The 20,618-nt window shown below is 40.9% G+C and overlaps 1 protein-coding gene across 4 annotated transcripts in view; it reads left to right on the top strand.

Annotated features, from left to right (window-relative positions):
* The window catches only part of CAPN7 (calpain 7), a 29,497-nt gene extending 12,158 nt beyond the window's left edge, over positions 1-17,339 (top strand). For 3 of the 4 annotated variants that reach the window (XM_044455621.1, XM_044455628.1, XM_044455638.1), the window contains 14 exons: positions 1,858-1,943; positions 4,198-4,291; positions 4,477-4,623; positions 5,373-5,479; positions 6,244-6,364; positions 6,578-6,722; positions 8,366-8,465; positions 11,101-11,236; positions 12,133-12,208; positions 13,009-13,154; positions 14,961-15,023; positions 16,074-16,204; positions 16,566-16,658; positions 16,744-17,339. In XM_044455621.1, coding sequence (XP_044311556.1) covers positions 1,858-1,943; positions 4,198-4,291; positions 4,477-4,623; positions 5,373-5,479; positions 6,244-6,364; positions 6,578-6,722; positions 8,366-8,465; positions 11,101-11,236; positions 12,133-12,208; positions 13,009-13,154; positions 14,961-15,023; positions 16,074-16,204; positions 16,566-16,658; positions 16,744-16,888 — 1,590 coding nt within the window. In that variant the 3' untranslated portion in view covers positions 16,889-17,339. The remainder of the gene's footprint in view (positions 1-1,857; positions 1,944-4,197; positions 4,292-4,476; positions 4,624-5,372; positions 5,480-6,243; positions 6,365-6,577; positions 6,723-8,365; positions 8,466-11,100; positions 11,237-12,132; positions 12,209-13,008; positions 13,155-14,960; positions 15,024-16,073; positions 16,205-16,565; positions 16,659-16,743) is intronic. The other variant, XM_044455646.1, reaches the window with a different exon arrangement.
* The last annotated feature ends 3,279 nt before the right edge of the window (positions 17,340-20,618 follow it).

The following is a 20,618-nucleotide window of genomic DNA, read 5'->3' as shown; positions in this document are numbered from 1 at the left end:
ACTGGTTTTAAACCATTTACTCACAAGTAATTCCTAATTGGTTTCTTCCTAGGAGCTTGCTTATAGTTGCATAGAACAAAAAGGAATCCAAAGCTGAATAAGAGCTTTGACACCGTGGCTGCCTGTGCATGGCATTTTCACTGTCAGAAAAAGCAGGCTATTGTATTTGCTTTTGCCCTTCCTTGCCCTCTCCCACTCCCTCCTGAGACCAACAGCTAGCTGTGCTTGCTCAGCACCTCTCTTTTAGCCTCCCTGGCATAATATGTCAATTATTCTTGGTGTCATAGTTCAGGGATCAGAACCATCATTTCATTTGCAGTCACTAACACAATAAAGCCTATTGAATTGAGGAACATATAGGAATGACATGTATTTTTATGTTGTTGTTTTATCGTCCCGTGATTTGATTCTGATTTTAGCAGCAGATAACTTTTATCTCATTTAATTATGTATCATTTTACCTTATCTTCATTTAAGGGTATTTTCATTGGTTTAATATATTGGGTGTTTAATTTTATGTCCCCCCTCTTCATCTCTCATCTCACCTCATTTCATTATATCTTAATCTTATCTTGTCTTTGGCTTGTTTTATTATTTATTGATTTTATTCTTGTTGGTTTTTATATTTTATTGTGAGAGGTTAAATGTATTGTGCATTGCACAGTTTTAATTGTGTAACATGCTGTGAGCAGCCAAGAGAGTCTTATGGCTAATGGGGCAGCATACAAGTCAAATAAATGAACAAATAAATGACAGAAGCTTTAGGGGAAAATAAACCAGTGACTGCATCTTGTTTGTTAAAATACATGGAGAATAGTGTGGCGAATGAATTTGATTTTAACAAAGGATCTAAGTTTCCATATCCTATTGCTAGAAATGACAACCAAGAACTTTACTTTTCATACTATGGAAACAGACTTTTGGATGAGGTTATCTGGCTTTTTGGGAAGCTAATTTTCAGTTCATTTTCTTTGAAATGGATCAGAATTCATATAATTTCAAAATCCATATTAGTGTAATATCTTTACTAGCCCAACTCAGAGTTCACAAAAAATCTGCAAGCTTCCAAGATTATCTTTTTCTTTTTATCAGCCAAATGTTTTTTTATCAGCCAAATAACTTTTTATCAGCCAAATGTTACAAAAAGTAATCTGAGAATTGGGGGGCAGAATAGGAAGGTAGGACAAAACTGACTTGATGTCAGGCACTGATTGGATCCCCACAATCAGGGGCAATACACTGCAGTGGCTTCCCCACATACAGGATAGCACATGCTGACCACATGCTGGGAGGATTAGCATAATTACCTTCAGCAGTGAGATTTGTTTTCTTATGCAAATTTGGCCAGCATGGATTGTTGCCAGGGGTAACAAGCTCCCCCAAACCCTCCTACAGCCCAAAGATTCTGAATGTCTTTTACCCCCAGTAGCAACTCACACTCAGGCTTTGCATGATGTGACAACCTGTACTGCTGAGGATAATTATGTGAATTATGTGAACCCTGCAGCACACATGGGGAGTGAGTGGAATAAGTCTCCGGGGCTAATTTCCCATGATGTTGCATGGTTGGAGACTTAAGATGGAGTGAGGGGAGGAAGGTTTGCAGGCATTACCAATTAGCCTCCACCAGGTGATGTGATGGTTCCTTCTTTCATCCAGATCTGCCCCTGGGACCTATGAGAACAAAAAAGAAGCAATTGGTTAATCCCCGAATACCAAAAACATAAAATCTACCTCTTTTCAGAAATATTGTACATTTCCTATGAATTAAGGAAATGAGATTGTTTGCTTTTCTGAATCCTCTTTTTATTGGGCTATTATTCATTGGTATGCTCTTTTTACTCTTTTTTTCTTCAGACAATCGTGTCAGATTGTTCCTTTGTAGCCTCACTTGCTATCAGTGCAGCGTATGAAAGACGATACAACAAGAAATTGATTACTAGGTATGCTGTTATATTCTCTCAGATGCCTTGTAAGGATTTTCCCTGGTTTTATTATTTTACCTTTCTTTTCGAAATGTGTTGGAAATAACACACAACTGTGGCAAGAATGTGTTTTCTGCTTAGTTGAATGTGCTGTAGAAACCTACAACCCAGAGCTCTGGCTGGTAACAAATAAATGTATAGGATTCTGTACCATGTACCACCTTCTGGCCTGTGATTTTTGGCCTACCAGCATGTTGGTCTGTTGACCCATTTCCTGCATGTTGCAGAAGGCCTATCTAGGCCTGTGTGGTGTTTCTCTAGACCAGTGATGGTGAACCTTTTAGAGGCCGAGTGCCCAACCTGCAACCCAAAAATTTATTGTGAAGTGTTAACACTGCAATAAAACCTGAATACTGAGGTTTTAGTTTAGAAAAAACAACTCACAGCCAATCCAAGCAAATATATATATAAGCAAATATATATATTATATATATATAGCGCCTTGGCAGTGCACTGACCAGCCGTGTGAAAGCTCGGACAAGTCGCGGCTCGTGACATCATCACCTGGCACTGCTACTCCTTTCCAAGCATGCGCATGGCCCCTCTGTGCACTGTTATCCGATGCTCAGCTGCTGGAGCGATGCTGGGGCGACTTGGCTCGCATGCCAACAGAGAGGGCTCTGCATGCCCGCTGCAGCACACCTGCCATAGGTTCGCCACCACTGCTCTAGACCATTTAAAAAATGAATATGGATTGGTCCATCTCTCTTTTGTTCAAACTTCTAGAAGCCACCTCTAGGCATTGTTCCCTCATGTTTTAGTTTTCCATTAGAATGTTTGTAATTGTTCAATAAGAAAGTAGCTCTGGGCAAAATGGCCAGTGATGGATCTCAAAGGGGCAATAATGCTGGGTGGAGAGAAAGAAACATCTATATAATATATCTGATACAGTAATGAATTGTGGTTTGAAAGCACTTAGCTATCCATGTCTGAAGTCCAATGCTCACTTATTCAGGAATGAGCTCCTATGAGCATAATGGAACTTGGAACTTACTCCTGAGTAAGCAAGCATATGAAAGCATAGGCCAAGATTTATTTGGTTTGATCCAGAGAGGCATTAGTGCAGGGTTGTTAAACCACAGAACTCTCATTTAAATCTGGGCCACCCAGGACCCTAATCTGACCATCCAGAGTTCTTCGGGTAGCCACACACCCTTTTCCCTGACCACTTTTTTTGTGTCTACTCAGTTCTTGCATATCTTTTTAACACACACGATTCTAAAAGGTTGACATGCCGTTAATTATAGGCTTAATTATAAGTAGTAAATGCTTTTAAGCTCAAATATGTGGTTATTTTTTGGTGTATCTCATACTTTGGCCCCACCTCTTTTGCCTGTGGCTTTGCCCATAGGTGGAATGTAACCCCCCCCCCCCACTCACACAAACACAAGAGTTTCTCCAAAATTGGTTTTGGCCTTTGATTGAAGAGGTTTAGCACTCCTGTGCAGACGGGTGAAGCGAGTGAGAGAGCCGCCATTCTGTGAACTGCTCTGTAAGAGCTGGTGAAATGCATTGTGCGGCCTGCTGCGCACCTCTGGGTCACGTTGTGCTCATGTGCTCCTCAAGGTGCTAAGCAGAAGGTGTCACAGGGCCTTTTAGGAACTTTCTGTTCTCTTTTCCTCCATACTGTTGTTGCACTAAGCACCCAAGCCTTCTGCTCATGAAAGGACCCTTACTGGATCAAACCCATTTTTTGGAGTTCAGATTTTCAGAGGAGGATATCTGCATTTCTGTTCCTAAAAGTGAGACGCAGGCTGTGTTTGCTTTGAAAGCATCCTGAAGTAGAAGACTGGAGCCTTAAGCTATTGCAAAACAACAGCGAGACCTCACTTTAACCATATACATCTCATAATCCTGGTTTGCTAACACAATAATCATCTTTAATGTTGAACTGAATAATTTGGTCTTGCCTTCAGGGAAGGAGTTCAACAAAAAGGAGGTTGTCCCACAAATATTTTAAGGAAATGGCAGCAATTTGTATTAATTGTAATTTTGTTTGTTTCCTTTGTGTTCCACCCTTGGAGAGTTTTATTTATCCACATAAATCAGGCGAGTTCCCCTCTCAAATGAGAGTTAACACTAAGCTGCTTTCAATAACCACTGTTGTCTGGGCTGAGTGGACAAGGTTGGGTTGAGATGGGCTTGAGTTACTTTGCAGCATGCTTGTGGAATATATTCTGATTTGTTTTCCCTGATTTTTTCCTTCACGTAGCATCATTTACCCACAGAATAAAAAAGGAGAGCCAGAATATAATCCTTGTGGAAAGTACATGGTCAAACTGCATATCAATGGTGTCCCTAGGAAGGTGAGAAACTGATTGCTTACTAACTGTGCCAAGTCACTATATCCAGTGGTACTCTCTTATCTGATGATGTGTCAACTTGGCTGGCTTCTCTGGACCTTTCTGAGAGCCCCGGTTCCAAGCACAGCCACTACAGCCTTCTTGTTTTTTCTGTGTGGGCAATTACTCTCATTCTCTGCTTTGTCCAGGTGATCATTGATGACCTGCTACCAGTAGATCACAGTGGAGAGCTTCTCTGCTCTTACTCAAACAACAAAAATGAACTCTGGGTATCACTGATAGAAAAAGCGTATATGAAAGTAATGGGAGGTTACGATTTTCCAGGATCAAATTCTGTGAGTATCTGTTCTTGACACAGAGTAAATTTATATGCTGGCAAATTTCCTTGGTAGATGAGGCTTCCTATAGCTTAGGGTACAGAAAATAAAGCAGATCATTTGATATCCCCCCAAAATACACTCTTGTTTGTTCACTGGGCACATATGCTTTTCCCCACTTGGCAAACCCTTTCTGTTGGAATGAGTAATATTATTGTAGAAATGTTCTCAGCAATTGGGAAATAGCCTGACTTCATTTTAAGAATGAAGTTCTCACAACATAATGCATTTGGATACCTTAACTTGGAGCCCTTGGCTTTTATTACTATCATATTTTCAACTTAATCATTTCAGGCGTGAAGGGAAAAAAAGCTATTAAATTTACCAGCAAAAGAAAGAAGAAAAGGAACCGAGTCATAAGCAGCAGTTTAGTCTCATCTGAACCCTAATTCAAACATTTCTAGGGCTGATCCAAAATCCATGGTGCTTCCATTAAATAAGCTGGCTAACCTGCAAGCCCATTTATTGGTTTATGTATTTTAGGTCTTATAAATACACACAACACTAATGGTAGAAAAGTGACTTGCAAGGTGATAACATAGGTTTAGAAAATATTTCATGTATACCTGCATTGAAAAGAAATGAAGTCTGGAAGTTTCAGACCTGGAGCCATTATTGCTTAAATATTAACACAGTGTTTTTTCATGTATATGGTTTGCATTAGACCTCCATTTTTGTTTTGTTTATGAGATCTGCTTATGTTTCAGAATATTGATCTCCATGCATTGACTGGCTGGATACCTGAAAGGATGGCTATGCACTCAGACAATCAAGCTTTTAACAAAGACAATTTTTTCAGAATGCTTTATCAGAGGTAATTTTTTGGTCTAATTTGCAAGTGTCTCAGCACTCAGGTATTTTATCAGGCCTAGTTTCTGATTGCAATTTAGGATAAAAGGATGGATGATCAGAAGTTCTGGCTATGGCTACTGAAGATGGAAGATTTGGGGTTTTTGGGATGTTGTTTTTTCAATTTATATTAATAGGTTTAAAAAGCAAACACAAATTTGACAGACTTAGCTATACACTATCCTTATTTAGATTAAGGTTGAAGTGCCAAACATATTATAGAACTTCAAAAATGCCAGGATGTGAAATTGAGAATGTGTTACGTCTGACATTCAGTCTTTTTGCGTTTCAGATGCTTCACTCAGCTTTCCCCCAATATGGTGTCCTTCAGATGAGTTGGACTACAACTCCCAACATGCCCCATCCAGCATGACTAACTAGACCATAGTGGCAGCCAGGAGGATGCCAGGTTGAATGGGGCAGGCTGTCACAGCTAGGCTAGGATGCCCTCTGGAAAAGCTAGAAAATGGCTTAATTAGAAGTATCAGGTAGCGAATACTCCAGTGCTTCTAGAATTTGCTACAGTAGCTACAACCTCTCAGGGTAGTTCTTTGGTAGCTCTTTCACTCTTAACCATGGAAACTCGGAGTTACCAAGTATGCCATCATTTTGTTAATCTTTCCAGAATACCTTCTGCCTTTTCCCCCTCCAGAGCAGTAAATAAGAAATGTCAGTTACTCTTTTCATAAACAGAACCCTAAACTAAACTTTCTTGTTCTTTGTGGCCAGATTTCACAAAGGGGATGTACTTATTACAACAGCCACAGGAGTGATGACTGAAGAAGAAGGAGAAAGATGGGGTTTGGTGCCAACCCATGCCTATGCTGTTTTAGATATCAGGGAGTATAAGGTATTCACAAGACAGGTGTATGGAACATCTTTTTAAAATTGACAGGTTTCATTTGCAAATACAGCAATTTGGAACTGCTCAAAAGCAGCAGAGAGAAGTATCTTTCTCCAATCAGCTTTATCCAGATGTTCTGATAATTAAATGGTATTTAACATCTTCCATTCTTGGAAAGAAATGTACTAATGGAATATTACAGCTATTCTGTGTTTCTAGGGGCTTCGATTCATCCAGTTGAAAAATCCCTGGAGTCACCTACGCTGGAAAGGAAGATACAGTGAAAATGATAAGAAGAACTGGACCCCTGACCTCCAGAAATACTTAAACTTTGACCCCAGAACAGCACAGAAAATAGACAATGGTAAAGCAGCATTTTATGGGAAAGTTTGAACAAACATGAATACAAATGGCTCAGTGGTGGTCCCTTTGGAATAGAATTGAAGCTTGGGAAGGAGTGGGAGAATCCCATGTTTCACTAGTTCCTGGTGGTTTGGGAGCCAAGCATCCTGGCATTGTTGTGCATGAGGGGCAGTGGAAGACAGGAAGGTGTGAAGGTCCCTGGCAAAATAATTTGCACTGGTGGCTATTTGCAGGCTTCTGTTCCTGCGTATACTTAGGTGAGCCTAGAAACATATGCAAGGCTATCCATGAAACACAGTTGATTAGTACTGCAAATGTATTGTATTGCCCTATTATAATATGGGGCTTAGTTTCTGAGTAAATATACATTCAGATTGTTCTATGTAGCTCAGCATTTTGTCCGAATTGAGTTGTGGATTAGGTGCATCAGATTAATCAAGTCCACCAATGACTCTTAGGCATGTTAAGCTTTTGCAGAGTAACAGAAGAGAAAGACATGCACATGGACATGCACATGGTGGATGTGCACATGGTGGGCATGTCATGAGCGGAGCCGGCTGGTGCCGGAGGTCAGACTAGATGGCCCGGGAGGCCTCTTCTGACTCGCTCTGTTTCTATGTTTCTAAAACCTTTGGAAACTGGGCTGTAACTTGTTTTTATGCAATTGGATAACTCCTGTGAAGTCAGGCATATTGAAATGGTGAGGTGTCCAAGAGAAGTGATGGTCTTCATAGAGTGAGTTTCTGTAGGTTTAAAAAAATGGAATGCAATGCAATGCAACAAGTGATGAGAAGAAACTGATTCCATTTACCAGTGAGCAGACCACTGAAGAGGTATATCATTACAGAGGAAATCTGACCCAGTCCTCACTAGGATTCAGACAGCAATCATGCCTTCCTCAGCCTTGTGCATTCCAGCTACATTTGGACTGCAACACCCGGAATTGCCAGCCAGTGGCACTGCTGGATGGGAATTCTGGGAGTTGCGGTTGAACTGCTTCTGAAGGCCATCAAGCTGGGGGAGGCTGCTGTACATGTTTTTCTGGGAGGATGTTCGCTGATCTTGAACTCTCAACCCAGCCTATTTCACAGGCTTGTTGTGAGGATAAGATGAGGAGGAGGAGGAGGAGGAGAGTTATTTAAGCCACCTTAAGTTCTTTGAAAGGAAAACAAGTGGGATATAAATATAATAAAATAAGCATATGTGGGGCTGCACCATTTACATTCTCTTCCTCCCCATGCTTGTTTATTTCATGTCTTTAAGTTGCTGCCATACCTTTTGACAACCAGGATTTCCAGGCAGTTTGCATAAGAACACATATAATACAGTATATAAATCAGTATAAAAATTGTTTTGAGAATGTATCTTAAAAGAATACAACAAAGCAGCAGCTCCATAATTAGTTATATCAGGTAATAATGGTGATGTGTTGAATTTATGCCAAAACATTTTACAGGGCAAGTGTTTTTGATGCTACTTATTGATTTACTATAAATTCCCTGTACTCCTCAACTTACAGAACTTCCAAGGAAATTTGGAAGCTTTTATTATTACTGACTCTTGTCATTCTCATGCATGTATGTTAAAAGCAGCCTGTTGAGAACCCTAATTGCATTTCTCACCATCATATTTTCCTTCTTGTAGGAATTTTCTGGATGGCCTGGGAAGACCTGTGCAAGTATTTTGATGTTATTTATCTGAGCTGGAATCCAGGTCTCTTTAAAGAATCAACATGTATTCACAGGTTTGTTCCCGAGAGAAAGGGATGGAGTGGTTTTATGCAAATGGGTTCAGCTTCACATGGGTGGACGAATCTTGCTCATTGGATGCAACAGGCTGCATGTAAATAAGAGCTTTACTGGGACTCAGGAGATCCAGGTTCAGTTCTCCCCCAACCTCAAAACTCATTGAGCTGTTTTGGGTCTGTCATCAGCTCTCAGCCGAGCTACCTCAAGAATGCTTGTGAGAATAAAGTGGAGAGGATACTGCTTTGGGCTCTTGGGGGAGAAGGCAGAATTTAAGCATAACTTACAGACAGTGGTTTCCATGTCTGAGTTGAAGCCATGGCTCCATTCCCCTGAGGGAGCTACCCCAGAGCACTGGAAAACTCTGCCCCTCAGCTGCCTAACTTCCCCTGGCTTCCAAACCAGCATGGGGTGTTTGTTAGAGAAGTCTGCCCTTTGTGGCTGAAGATTTCACTCCAGCAAAACGCATTCAAATTAATTACACTTAATGCATTTTAGAAATAAAATAACCACAAGGGGCATACCCTTGTTCCCCCTTAGTATGTGTGCCAAGGATCACAGATAAAGGTTTGATAATGTGGGCAGTATTAGGTGATGGATGAATGTGTATCCTTTTAACAATAAATGATAAAATAGAAACAATAAAATAGAGATTACAGTGAATGTCATAAAGGGAGAAATTGTCCCTGAAGAAATGTTACAGTCTGACACAAAAGGAAAATAGTTAGATAGATTCATTTTTATTCTCCCGGGTTTCAGTATACAATCTCACTTTCAAAGGAAAGAGAAAAACATTCCTCTCCTTCATAGCTGCAGCTAACTCTAGGCTCCCTGATGTTATTTTCTTTTTAAATATTTGGTGTTCCTGGCAGCTGTGTCGGTTCTTTGTTGTGGTGGCACTTTATAATCATTTACACATCTGTTAATTTGGAGCGTGCCCACATTCACCAGTGAAATTGCTTCAAGGTCACTGTCGGCCTAGCTTAACACTTACTGGATGTCCTGCCCTTGAAACATGCCTTTAACATTTTGGCCATATGCTGTCACCTGTTAAATAGATGGCAAAAGTTTGGATTGTCAGTGCTGCACCCATGTCTCTCTTATTGCACATTTATGGCAGTGGTCCCTCAAGAAGAACGAACAATGATCTTTGGAGAATAACATTATGCACATACTTTTCTTCATGGGGCATGGGAGCAGTGCTTTGCTTGCATTCTGAATTCTGTGTGAGAGGAAGCTGCTGTTCCTTTCAGGTTGTGAGCCAAAGCACAGTTAGAACACCATGTGCAGTACTTGTCGCTGAGCCTAAAAAGGGGATATTGGAGAGCTGTAAAAACTGCAGAAAAGGGCAACTAAAATCAAGGGGCTGGAGCAGCTCCCCTATGAGAAGAGCTTACAAGTGGGATTGTTTAGCTTAGAAAAAAGGCAAATACGAGCAGAGATGATAGAGGTGTTTAAAATTATGCATGGTGTGGAGAAAGTGGAGAGAGGAACCTTTTTCTTCCTCTCCCATAACACTAGAAACCGGGGTCATCCCATGATGCTGACTGGTGGGTTATTCAGACAGATACAAGTCAATACTACTTAATGCATAGTTAAACTATGCAATTCACTTCCCCAGTTAGTGAGGGCCACCAGTTTGGATGGCTTAAGAGTGAGTTAGACAAATCTGTGGAGGAGAAACCACTAGCCCTGCTGGCTATATGCTGCCTCCACTATCAAAAGTGCTCTGCCTTTTGCTGGGGAACATGGGCAGGAGGGTACTTCTGCAGTCTTGTGTTATTTGTGGGTTCCCTGTGGGCACTATTGGCCACTGTGTGAACAGGATGCAGAATTACTTAGGCCCTGATCCAGCAGGGCTCTTGCTGTGTCCTTAATTCCCCTCAGTTCAGCAGAGAGCCCCTTATGCTCAGTCTCAGAGCTTGTTCTCTGTGTACAAAACATCCCAGGCAGATTTCCTGAGGTTTTGAGTTTTAAAAATAACAGGTAGCTGGACATGACCCCCAAAGAGCCACTGCCTGTCTGCATGGAGAAGGGTGAGCTGGATGGACAAATTGACTGTCTTGATATGACAGCTTACTACGAATTGTAATGGGGCATCTTTCCAAGTAGAGGTGTATGGGAATAAGACATGTGTTGGTGTAATCTCATGTGATGCAGGAATGGAATAGCTCCTTAACCTGATTCTGAAATTTGTATGAAGACAGGAATACTTCTGTGCGTTTTGCTTATTTCCTTTTCCAACTCTGCCATTTCTCTGCTCAGGTTCTTAGGGTCCACTCATGCTTTCTTTTTTCCTTCCTTTCCACAGTGGGCTACTCTGCTCATGCATCCTCTAGCCAACTGCAGAGGCACCTTCCTTGTAATTCAAATGACTCCTTGCATTCTGCTTGTAGGATGGGATTAAGGTGGCAAGTAACATTGCCATTCCTGTGCATTCACAGGTTTCAGTTTTCTAAAGTGTTTCCGTTTGGTTCCCTATAAGAGTAGGCTTTCTTTCTAAATAGATTTCACACTCATTCTATTCAAAATGAGCAATGGCTAAAAATAGGTTTTGAACTGCAGCAGCTGAAGCTTCGTTAAATGAAGAACTACTTGTGTTTTTCCTTCTCTTTCCTCCTCTCTCTCTCTCAGTACCTGGGATGCCAAACAGGGTCCTGTGAAGGATGCATACAGCCTAGCTAATAATCCACAGTACAAACTGGAGGTTCAGTGCCCACAAGGTGGCGCAGCAGTGTGGGTTCTGCTCAGTAGACACATTACTGACAAGGTATTTGTCCTTTTTCCGAATAAGTTGAAAGTGGAAGTGCAGTAAGGCCCAGAAGTGCCTTTTTGGTGTTTGAGCTGTCAAGAGGAGGGGGGTAAAAATGACCCAGATTTCACAGAACTGTTTCTGTTCTATGAAGAGCCGTGTGCCTGTTGCTTATCTCTCAAGCAAGATGTTGGTGTGCTTTCTAGTGCACTTATAAGCACATCATTAATTCCCAGCAGCTGGAGGAATCTATCACTGCATGGGAGAACTCATGGTGTGCTCTAAGATGTCTTAATGACACGCTTCTACGAGCCCAGAATTCACTCCCTCACAGAGGCAGCATACTGTATCACTACCTAATCCACCAGCATGAGCTTGTTTCCTTTTCTGGCTAGACTCCAACATGGAGGCTGTTGGAAAAATATAGGGACCAAGAGCAGATAATTCTTACCCTGAATGCTCTCAAGCAGGGGTCCAGAACTTCAGGCCTGGGTCCTAATTCAGCTCTTGGGGAATCCTCAGGGGCTCATGCCCCATTTCCCTGCGCCTTCAAACTGCTGATCTTTTTGTTTCCCACTATTTGCTCATCCCTCCCTGTTCTAAATGGTTGAAATTGTCTCATGATTTAGTTACTGGCAGTAAGAACTTTTAAGATGAAACAGGGTGGTATTTTTGGTCCCTTTTTCCCCTTGGTCCTCCCCCTTTTTTGTTCCCTTCTTGCCTCTGGGATGCACTCCCAAGAGTTTATCCAAAATTGAATGCGGCCTTGGGCTGAAAGGGGTTCTACACCGCTCCCGGAGAAATGCGGTCTGTTGGGAATAGGAGTTAATTCTGCATGTCAGAAGTTTAGTACATATTGAAATATAAGGGGCTTTTAATAAACAGATCGCTTTTTGGTAATGGGTTTTCTACAGGATGATTTTGCACGCAACCGGGAATTCATCACGATGGTTGTATACAAAACCAATGGGAAAAAGGTTTACTACCCTGGTATGTATGTTTATGTTTCTTTCCCCTTTTCCACTCACAGGAATGAAAAAAAAATCGTATGATCCTTAGCCTTCCTTGTTTTTGTGGAAAGTTTTGGTCACAAAGCTCATAGTTTAAGAAAGATGGAAATATCGGATGAAACACTGCCATGTCCTCTATTCCTGCACAGACCAAAGGAGCTGCTTTCGGGTTTTTAATTAACCCAGGACTATAGATGACCTTGACTATGTTAAAACAAGAAAGCTTTCTAAACTTTGGTTTGGAAACTAGTTATCACAGAATAACCAGAATCTGGCAGGTTCAGGCAACATGCCAAGCTGTGCTTAATCACAAGTGGAAGCTTTCAGACTCCTCCTGGCTGTTTGGAACAAGGATGGGGCAGGTGGAGGCCATGTGTGAGCCTAGTGGTGGCTCTGCTCACTTACATCTCATAGGTCAGAGAAGACAGCAGAGATTCTTCTCTCTTGCCTCTCCCTAGAACCCCATATGTTGCTCAGGCTTGTGGCAGAGGCTCAGTTGCAGAGCCTAAGAAAGTGGCACAGGCTGCCATGAGCCAGAGTTTCTGCACTGCTGGTTTAGCATTCCATTCTCTTTGACTGTGACTTGTCCCCTGGACGTGAGGTTCAGCCGCTTCTGTTCGTGTCTGCACAGAAGTTACTTTGGAAAGATAAGAGGACCTTCATCTGTGTTGCTTTACCATCTATGTTCTCTAAACATATTACATGGAAATTAAAGAAGCTTCTCTCCTCCTCTACAGAATGTTCAAAACATAAATTTAATATATCTCTTTACTTTTCCAGCGGATCCTCCGCCATACATTGATGGAATTCGGATCAACAGTCCCCACTATCTCACCAAGATAACACTGACTTCTCCAGGGACTCACACATTTACAATGGTCGTTTCTCAGTATGAGAAACAGAACACAATTCACTATACACTCAGGGTACGTGCCTATAGACAGCCTTGCAAACGAAATATTAGTAGGCAACCCAGAATCCATCACTTCTCTTAAGAGTTGATGGGAGAATGGGTGTTGACTTCAAGGTGTTTCTTACTTCAAATGGACAGACAGGTGATTATTCACAGATCTGCTTGTCAGGGTTATCTCAACTGGGTTCAGACAAAATGATAACTCACACTCAAGGGTTCTGTGTGGATTGTCATTCTTTCAATGACAATCATGTTAACTTGAACTCTGATGTGTTGATAAGCCATAGCTTGCTAACCACGAACAAGAGAAGCCATGTTAGGTTGCACACTGGGCATTATTCACCATGGTTTGTTTTCCCAAGTGCATTCAGGCAGCATGATAACCCATGTTTCAATGACAGTCCATAATCAACCTTTAACTATGGGTTGATGTCTGAATCTAGTTACTGTCCTGCTGTTTATTTCATACATAGCTGCAGAAATGTGGGACATCAGATGCAACTATCACCCATAGAGAGTGCTTAGTTGAATAAAGGTCCTGTGAACACTCTGGTTCCTTCAGTTATTAGGGGAAGAGGGGCGGTATGGTCAGTTGTAATAGCATGAAAAAATCATACTGGTGCAATAACAGCTATCATATATGGTGCCCTCTCTGTATGGTGACCTTCACTTGTACATGGCCCATCAGTCTGCCTTCTGCCAGGGTAGAGCACTGGGATTTCACCCAAGGCAGCATGAACTTGCTGTTTCTCCCTCACATACCCAGGTCAGGTGGTTGGTACATTGCATGGTCCCTGGGGAAACCTGTGGCACATCATTGCAAGCCCTTCCCAAACTTGTACCTTCTAAATGTGTTGGACTGCAAGTCCCATAATTTCCAGTCTGTAGGCCATGGGTTGGCCTGTAGACATGAATACTCAAGACTGGTTATATTTTGTACATGTACTAACACACCTTTGATTGAATAGTTGTAGAGTTCTTACATTGCTGGGAACAATTGGGCACTTACTTCTTTGTACAAAAGTCAAGAAGTAACTACTCTTCCACTGGTTAAAATTGGTGGGCAAAAGGGGTGTCACCATTACTTGGAGTACCAGGAGATTGCTCTGAGAAAAACTGTGGTCCAAACTGATACTGATCATTGTCTCTGCCTCTGAAGAGTGCTCTGGAATTTATTTATGTGATTTCTAGCATGCCTTTTTTCTTACAAGAACTCAAGGTGGCTTACATAATTCTGCTCTGGCTCTCAATCATATCCCCACAACAACAACCCTGTGAAGTAGGTTGGGCTGAGAGTCTGTGACTGGCCCAAGTCACCCACTTGGCCAAGCTGGGACTAGAACCCAGATTACCTCAGGCTCACACTCTTAACTATTGTACCGCACTGGCTCTGGCAGAATCCCTGTAAAGACTAGTACTTCTGTTTTCTATACACATTTAATTCTTTGAAGCACCAACAAAAGGTACTTTCAGGTATTCACATATTGTACAGAATATGCAAATATATTTGCCAGCAGAAGTTAATGTACCATACAAATGTTTGCACTGAGATCTGTTTTTTCAATAAGAGAAACCCATGCAACATAAGGCTGGATTCAAACTTAGGCCTACTTGGAATAGATCCACTGAAATCAGTGGGACTTAAGTAACTCTTAACTAATGTAAGCCCCATTAATTTCAGTGAGTCTGCCTTAAGTAGGACTAAACCTGAATCCATCCCATAGCTTCTGCTCAGTTTTGTTCAGTGTCAGTTTCCTCAAATTTCTTCCTTTTCTTAACTCCGTAATATGAATCATCCTATTATTTTATGTCTACTTAGGTTTATTCAGCATGCAAGTTTACCTTTTCTAAGATTCCAACACCATATACCACATCAAAACGGGTAAGAGAAAAATTGCTATGATCATCCTGGAGGGTGTCTGTGTCACAACAGAGAGCACAAAAATAAAACAAGTTTCTCATTGTATTTGATGTGTTTTCTTTCCCTAGTATAACACTGAAGATGAATCAGGGGTATTTGTTTTAGTTCCATTTTTGATATATATGCATAGAATTGTATGAATGCATAACCCTTTCTAGTTTATACATAAGCTTCAGCAAAAGCAGACCACATATTCAAATAAGCTTTTAGTTGAAGGTGGTGTCTATACACCACTGTCTATGAGAAGCTCTGTAAGGGCCTAAATCCATTGCATAACAGCAACCCAATAGCAATAGCCCTCCTCCCCGCTATACCTGGTCAGCCACTAAAGGCTTCTCAGATAGCCGTGTTGGTCATTCTGCAGCAGACAGACAGACCTTCTCAGTGATGGTACCAACCCTTCCTTTGTGAAGTTCAAGAGGCCAATGCTGGCTAGTTCTAAATGCTTCAGTTGACTTTCCCTGATCTCAGAAAGACTTTCCTACTAGCCTGCTTCATTCCTTATGGTACTGTAATGTAGTTAATTATCTGTTTCATATGTTCTTTCATGTAACTTAGTGCCCTGTAATAGCAGGGTTTGGACCTGATGGACTTCTGGCCCCTTCCAGCTCTACTATTCTGTGATTCTATGTTCTTATATTGCTATACTGTTTTATTTAGGGATTTTAATATATTAAGTGGTATAAATGTTTTATACATAAATAAACTTACATAACTGAAAAGGAACTGACAGTTTAGCTGAAACATGTGCTAAGCCTTGCTTTCTTTATTTTACCGTCTATTTAGTCTCATTTTCCACAAAAGTATTTACTGTGGATAGATCAAGAAGCAGTTCTGCATCTGATTCATTATATAAATTTGAATTAATCACCTTGTATATTTATTCAATTAAATATTCTAGCAAAGTGTTGGAGGTTGGAAAGGGACAGGAGAGGAGGCTAAAATAATAATTAAAAAGAACATCAAATATAAATATGTTGTCAAGAAGCCCTTGGATTAATTTTTCCTTAGGTGAATGGACAGTGGAAAGGTCACACTGCTGGTGGATGTGGCAATTTTAGAGATACCTGCAAGAACAACCCTATTTACCAGTTCCAGTTGGACAGGAGTGGACCACTCCTAATTGAACTAAGAGGACCAAGGTCTGTGCAGAATTAAACAAGCTGATGTTATATGATTCAAATATCCTAGAACTATAATGGCTTACTGACCAATATGATAAGTTCTTCTGTTGTTGCGTGTTGCATTTTTCTGATTCAGTTATGGGGATCTAACTAGGGTTTTTAGCCTATATTTATAGCAACAACTACTACAACACATTTTTAATTACTGTTTCTGAAGATGCTGCATTCTGTGCTCAGTACCAGATTCTGCACTTGCATGAAATTGCAGAATATACCTAACACTGGGAAGTGACTTCTTGTAATCATGCGATACTGCTTTCCATAATCCCTTTGCAATGAACCATTGTAACCAAAAGACAATCTTCTGATTGCTATGCAGGCAGTACAGTGTTGGACTCGAACTTGTTACAGTCTCTACAGTGGGAGACCCAGGTTCTTTGGGATTTCAGAAGAAGAATAGTGGCGATTACAGGTGATATTTCATTGGATTTATGCATATTTAACTGTGTTACAATAAGTATTGTATTTAGTTGTTTCCTCTTTCTTCTTCTCCCAAGGTGTGGATTTTGCTATCTGGAAGTTGAGAGCGTACCTGCTGGGGTTTACAATATTATTCCAAGCACTTTCCTTCCTCAGCAGGAAGGACCCTTTTTCTTGGACTTTAATAGCACTATTCCTCTTAAAATATCACAGCTGCAATGAGGTGACCTGGCGCAATATGTTTTTGCACAATATGGCGGATTTGACAACTCGACTGTTTCACTGGACAGCAATCAAATAACCAACCTAAGAAATCGTTTGAGAGAGAATGAGCCACATCCCAAAGCTGGGGTCACCAGATGCTCTGCTGATGACCCTGAGCAGCATCCTGAAGCAGAGTGGAAATTGGGGCTTCCCCTTGTTTTGCCCATGCTCATTCTTGAACTGTTGCCAATTTGATGGCAAGCAAAGGAATGTGCTTGAACTTAATCATGTTCCCATCAATGTCCTTTTTTTTCTTTTTTTCTTTTTTGCATGAATTCTGCCTATAAGAATCTGGCTTTTTTTAAAATCAAGCTCTGGTTTGAAAATGTGTATGTTTTTCCTGTTTTACCAAATCACCTCCTAAACTCAGTTTTTCCAAATACTATGATAAAAATTGCTCCAGACAGTAGTATCTGTCTTCATCTGAAATAGCTGCACTTGTGATAATACTTCATTTGGCCCTCTTGCATAGGTGCCAGTAGCCAATCCTTCTCAGTTCTGCAGTAGCAGGTGTTAGCCTAGTGCCTGGACAGTGGCTTGCTGGTTAGTATATGAAATGTGAAAATTATGAAATGCCAAAAACCTGCATATACAGATTATTGTGTGTAGAGTGGAACTTATACTTTGGACTTGACTTGTGACACACTTGCCAAAAATGTTGACCCCCACTGGTTTAAGTCTTTTGTTCCCAGTCTATGAATGCTGCTGTTGCCCAGTCTCCAAGCTGTACTGTATAACCTCTGTATCTGTACTATAAGATCTATGTTCTACATGGCTTATGAGCATAGTTACATGGCATGATTTCATATCTGCAAGGGTGGAACTTTTAAGTACATTTGTACTTTGGTTATAGACCAACACTAGCTGCCACTCAGGAGCTATTTGTGGTGACTAGGGTCTCAGGTACTCCACTGTTTCTGGCCACAGATCTTTGAAGAAGGTAAGCATTCTGCAAAACCAGCAAATCTTGATTTTGGTAGTGCACAAAATTGTGCTCTGTGATTCAGTAACTAAGGATGCAGATGGGACTAAGAAGCAATGGCCTGGCACCTAATTTTTGGTTCATATTTGTCATGAATAGTATTCAAGTGAGTGAGGCTAGATCCTCTGTGTGCTTTCGATTCCTCCCTTTGACCATCCAGTCCTTGTTTCATGTATGTGCGCAATCGCATTTTCTGTTACTTTTGCTAATTTGCCTAAAAATAGAGTCTGGGCAAGCTTGCATGATCACTGCAGCCTGGCATGACTTACTTAAGCCACAGTATGCGCCACTGGCCATTTTGAATGGTAGGGACAGCCTGGTGGGATGTACCATGTTTTGCTGGATCGTGTGACCCAAGACAATGTCTTGCTGGATGGGAAAATCAGTAACTGTACAACAGGCCATGAATTATTGGAGAGTTCTTTTTCCCCTGGATTTGGGCAACATGAGTTGTAGCCCAGGACTTGAATAGAGCAATCTGGTCTCCATGGGTAACCATAAGGCTTCATTAAACCACAATGGGCTGCAGTGATTATGTGAACCAGGTCTCTGCATTGTGCTGGTACAGTACCTTTAGAGGCCAATTAAGATTATTTTAACGTGTTTCTCAAATTAGGATTTTGGCCCGTAGGCTTTTCATTTACGAATTTAGAGAGGCTCTAAAGAAACTATATAGCTTTCTTTTAAAAGCCATTTAAAGGAGAAGCTTAGAAATAGCTTTCTGGTTTGTGATGAGCCTGGTAGATATTTCTCATTAGAAAATCTAGTTCTTTTATCAAATTAGGGGACCCTTTCTGCCTGCCTGGGATAGTAAACCTGTTTTTAAAATGCAGAGTACATTTACTTCAGGGTTTTATATGGGTACACAGTTGGTAGTCTGGGGCTTGGACAGAAAAGCATTTGGGAAAACTGAACTACAAAACTGAAATTGATTAGATTAGTTCAAAGATTAGTTTCCATAGCAACACATTGCCTGTATTTCACCTAACAATGGACTGAACTCTTTCTTTCCTGTCCAAGCCCCAGGTGTCCAATGGAATATGCACATATAGAAGCTTGTTGAAATGTACACTTCATTTTTAGAACTGGAGGCAGATAATCAGTTGACAGTTTGTTGTAGTTGATGCATCCAACATCATAAGCATTTTCTTATCCATTTCAGTAAAACTGACTTTGCTGTAAATGGGAAGTCAGAATCCTATATTCTTAGAGTTCAGTATGTGAAAACCTTCATTTTTTCTCCTTCCTGCCTGGGGAAGAAATGAGAACAATATTCTGCATGTGAGCCCTTCCAAAATAAAGTGCATGCGTTGTAGGGTCAAGGGAGGGAAGAGACTGAGGATGGGAATAAGCCTTCATTTTATATTTTTGTAATTCAGAAGTTAATTCATTAGGTTGCTTTGCAATGCCCTGCAGTTATCTTGCTGCCTATATTTAAAAGCATGGTATGTTGCTTTTGATCCACTGGGGGCGGGGGGGAATGGGCGCACATGCTTAGCATTGTTACAGAAACATTACCAAGCAACTCAACAGGGAAAACATTGCTTTTGGGATAATCTCAAGTGATAGTTGGCTTTGAAAAGAAAATTAAAATCAGGTGCCTTGTAATTGCTGTTCTTCAGATGGGCCATCTGGGCTGAGGGAATTGAATCATGCTGTGTACTTGACAGTAACTCGCAGCTTATCTGCTTTTGCAAGGTAATTAGTGAGATGAAAGTTATTTGCAGTCAAAGCCTCAGCTGTAAGTCAGTAATAAAAGACTGAAGGAAACAGCTGATTTAATATATTATTTAAGGGCCACTTCTTACAATGTGAATTTTCTACATAAGTTAGTGGGGAAAAGGCTTTGAATCTCATCTGATATTTGTCATAGTTTGCTGGTTGTGCACATGGTAGGCATTCATTATGGCACGCATATGCACAGTTAGGGTTCCTGCATATGTTAAAAATTAAAAAGTCAACCTATAAAGGGGATTTAGCAAGACTCCCCAACATGTTTGTGGTTATTGCAGTCCACAGAAAGCACTGCAGGCAGGACAATTGCTTAATCGAAGAATTTAATTTTTCAGAGTTTGTGTAGCCACCTGCTGAGGGTGTCAAAATTATTTCAGACTATGTTAGTAATCATTATTGTAAACAATTGAGGATTTCACTTCTGTTTTGTATTAGAGTACCGTCAGACGTGTATAGTGCCTTTGGCTTTAGTAACCACATAAGATCATGGACTACTCTGACATTTTGATGCCTGAAGCAGAGGATAAGATGGCATCCCCTCCCATTTCCTTGTACGGAGACTAACTAAGCTCTTACTCCCAATTTGAGTGCATCTTGCACTACGTCTACGAGCAGTAGGCAATACAGCCCATATAAGATTGTCCTCTGAGCACCAAGGTGCACCCACTGCCTAAGGTCTGTACAAGGTCTAGCTCTAGCTAATGATAGGGCCAGCTCTGACTGAACTTAGCCTTTTTCAGGAATAGTGGCACATCTGGCTTATGATGTTTAGCTCTATTGAGCAGATGTGAGGTGAAGGAGGATTATGAATCCATTTACTGGGACTCTGGTTTAATTATCTTCATCTATTAGCATATAGAACTGGTAAAGATTATAAATGGGATTTGTCATTTGCTTGCAAGAAATAGTAACTGATCAGTACTAGACTTGCTCATCTTAGAAAAAAAAGGTTACTTTAGGCATACACCTGAA

This window comes from Varanus komodoensis, unplaced genomic scaffold (genome assembly GCF_004798865.1).
Source record: "Varanus komodoensis strain SLA01 unplaced genomic scaffold, ASM479886v1 scaffold10, whole genome shotgun sequence".
In the NCBI taxonomy this organism is placed as follows: domain Eukaryota; kingdom Metazoa; phylum Chordata; class Lepidosauria; order Squamata; family Varanidae; genus Varanus; species Varanus komodoensis.
The sequence above is the reverse complement of the archived record's forward strand: the minus strand, read 5'-3'. Positions and strand labels throughout refer to the sequence as shown.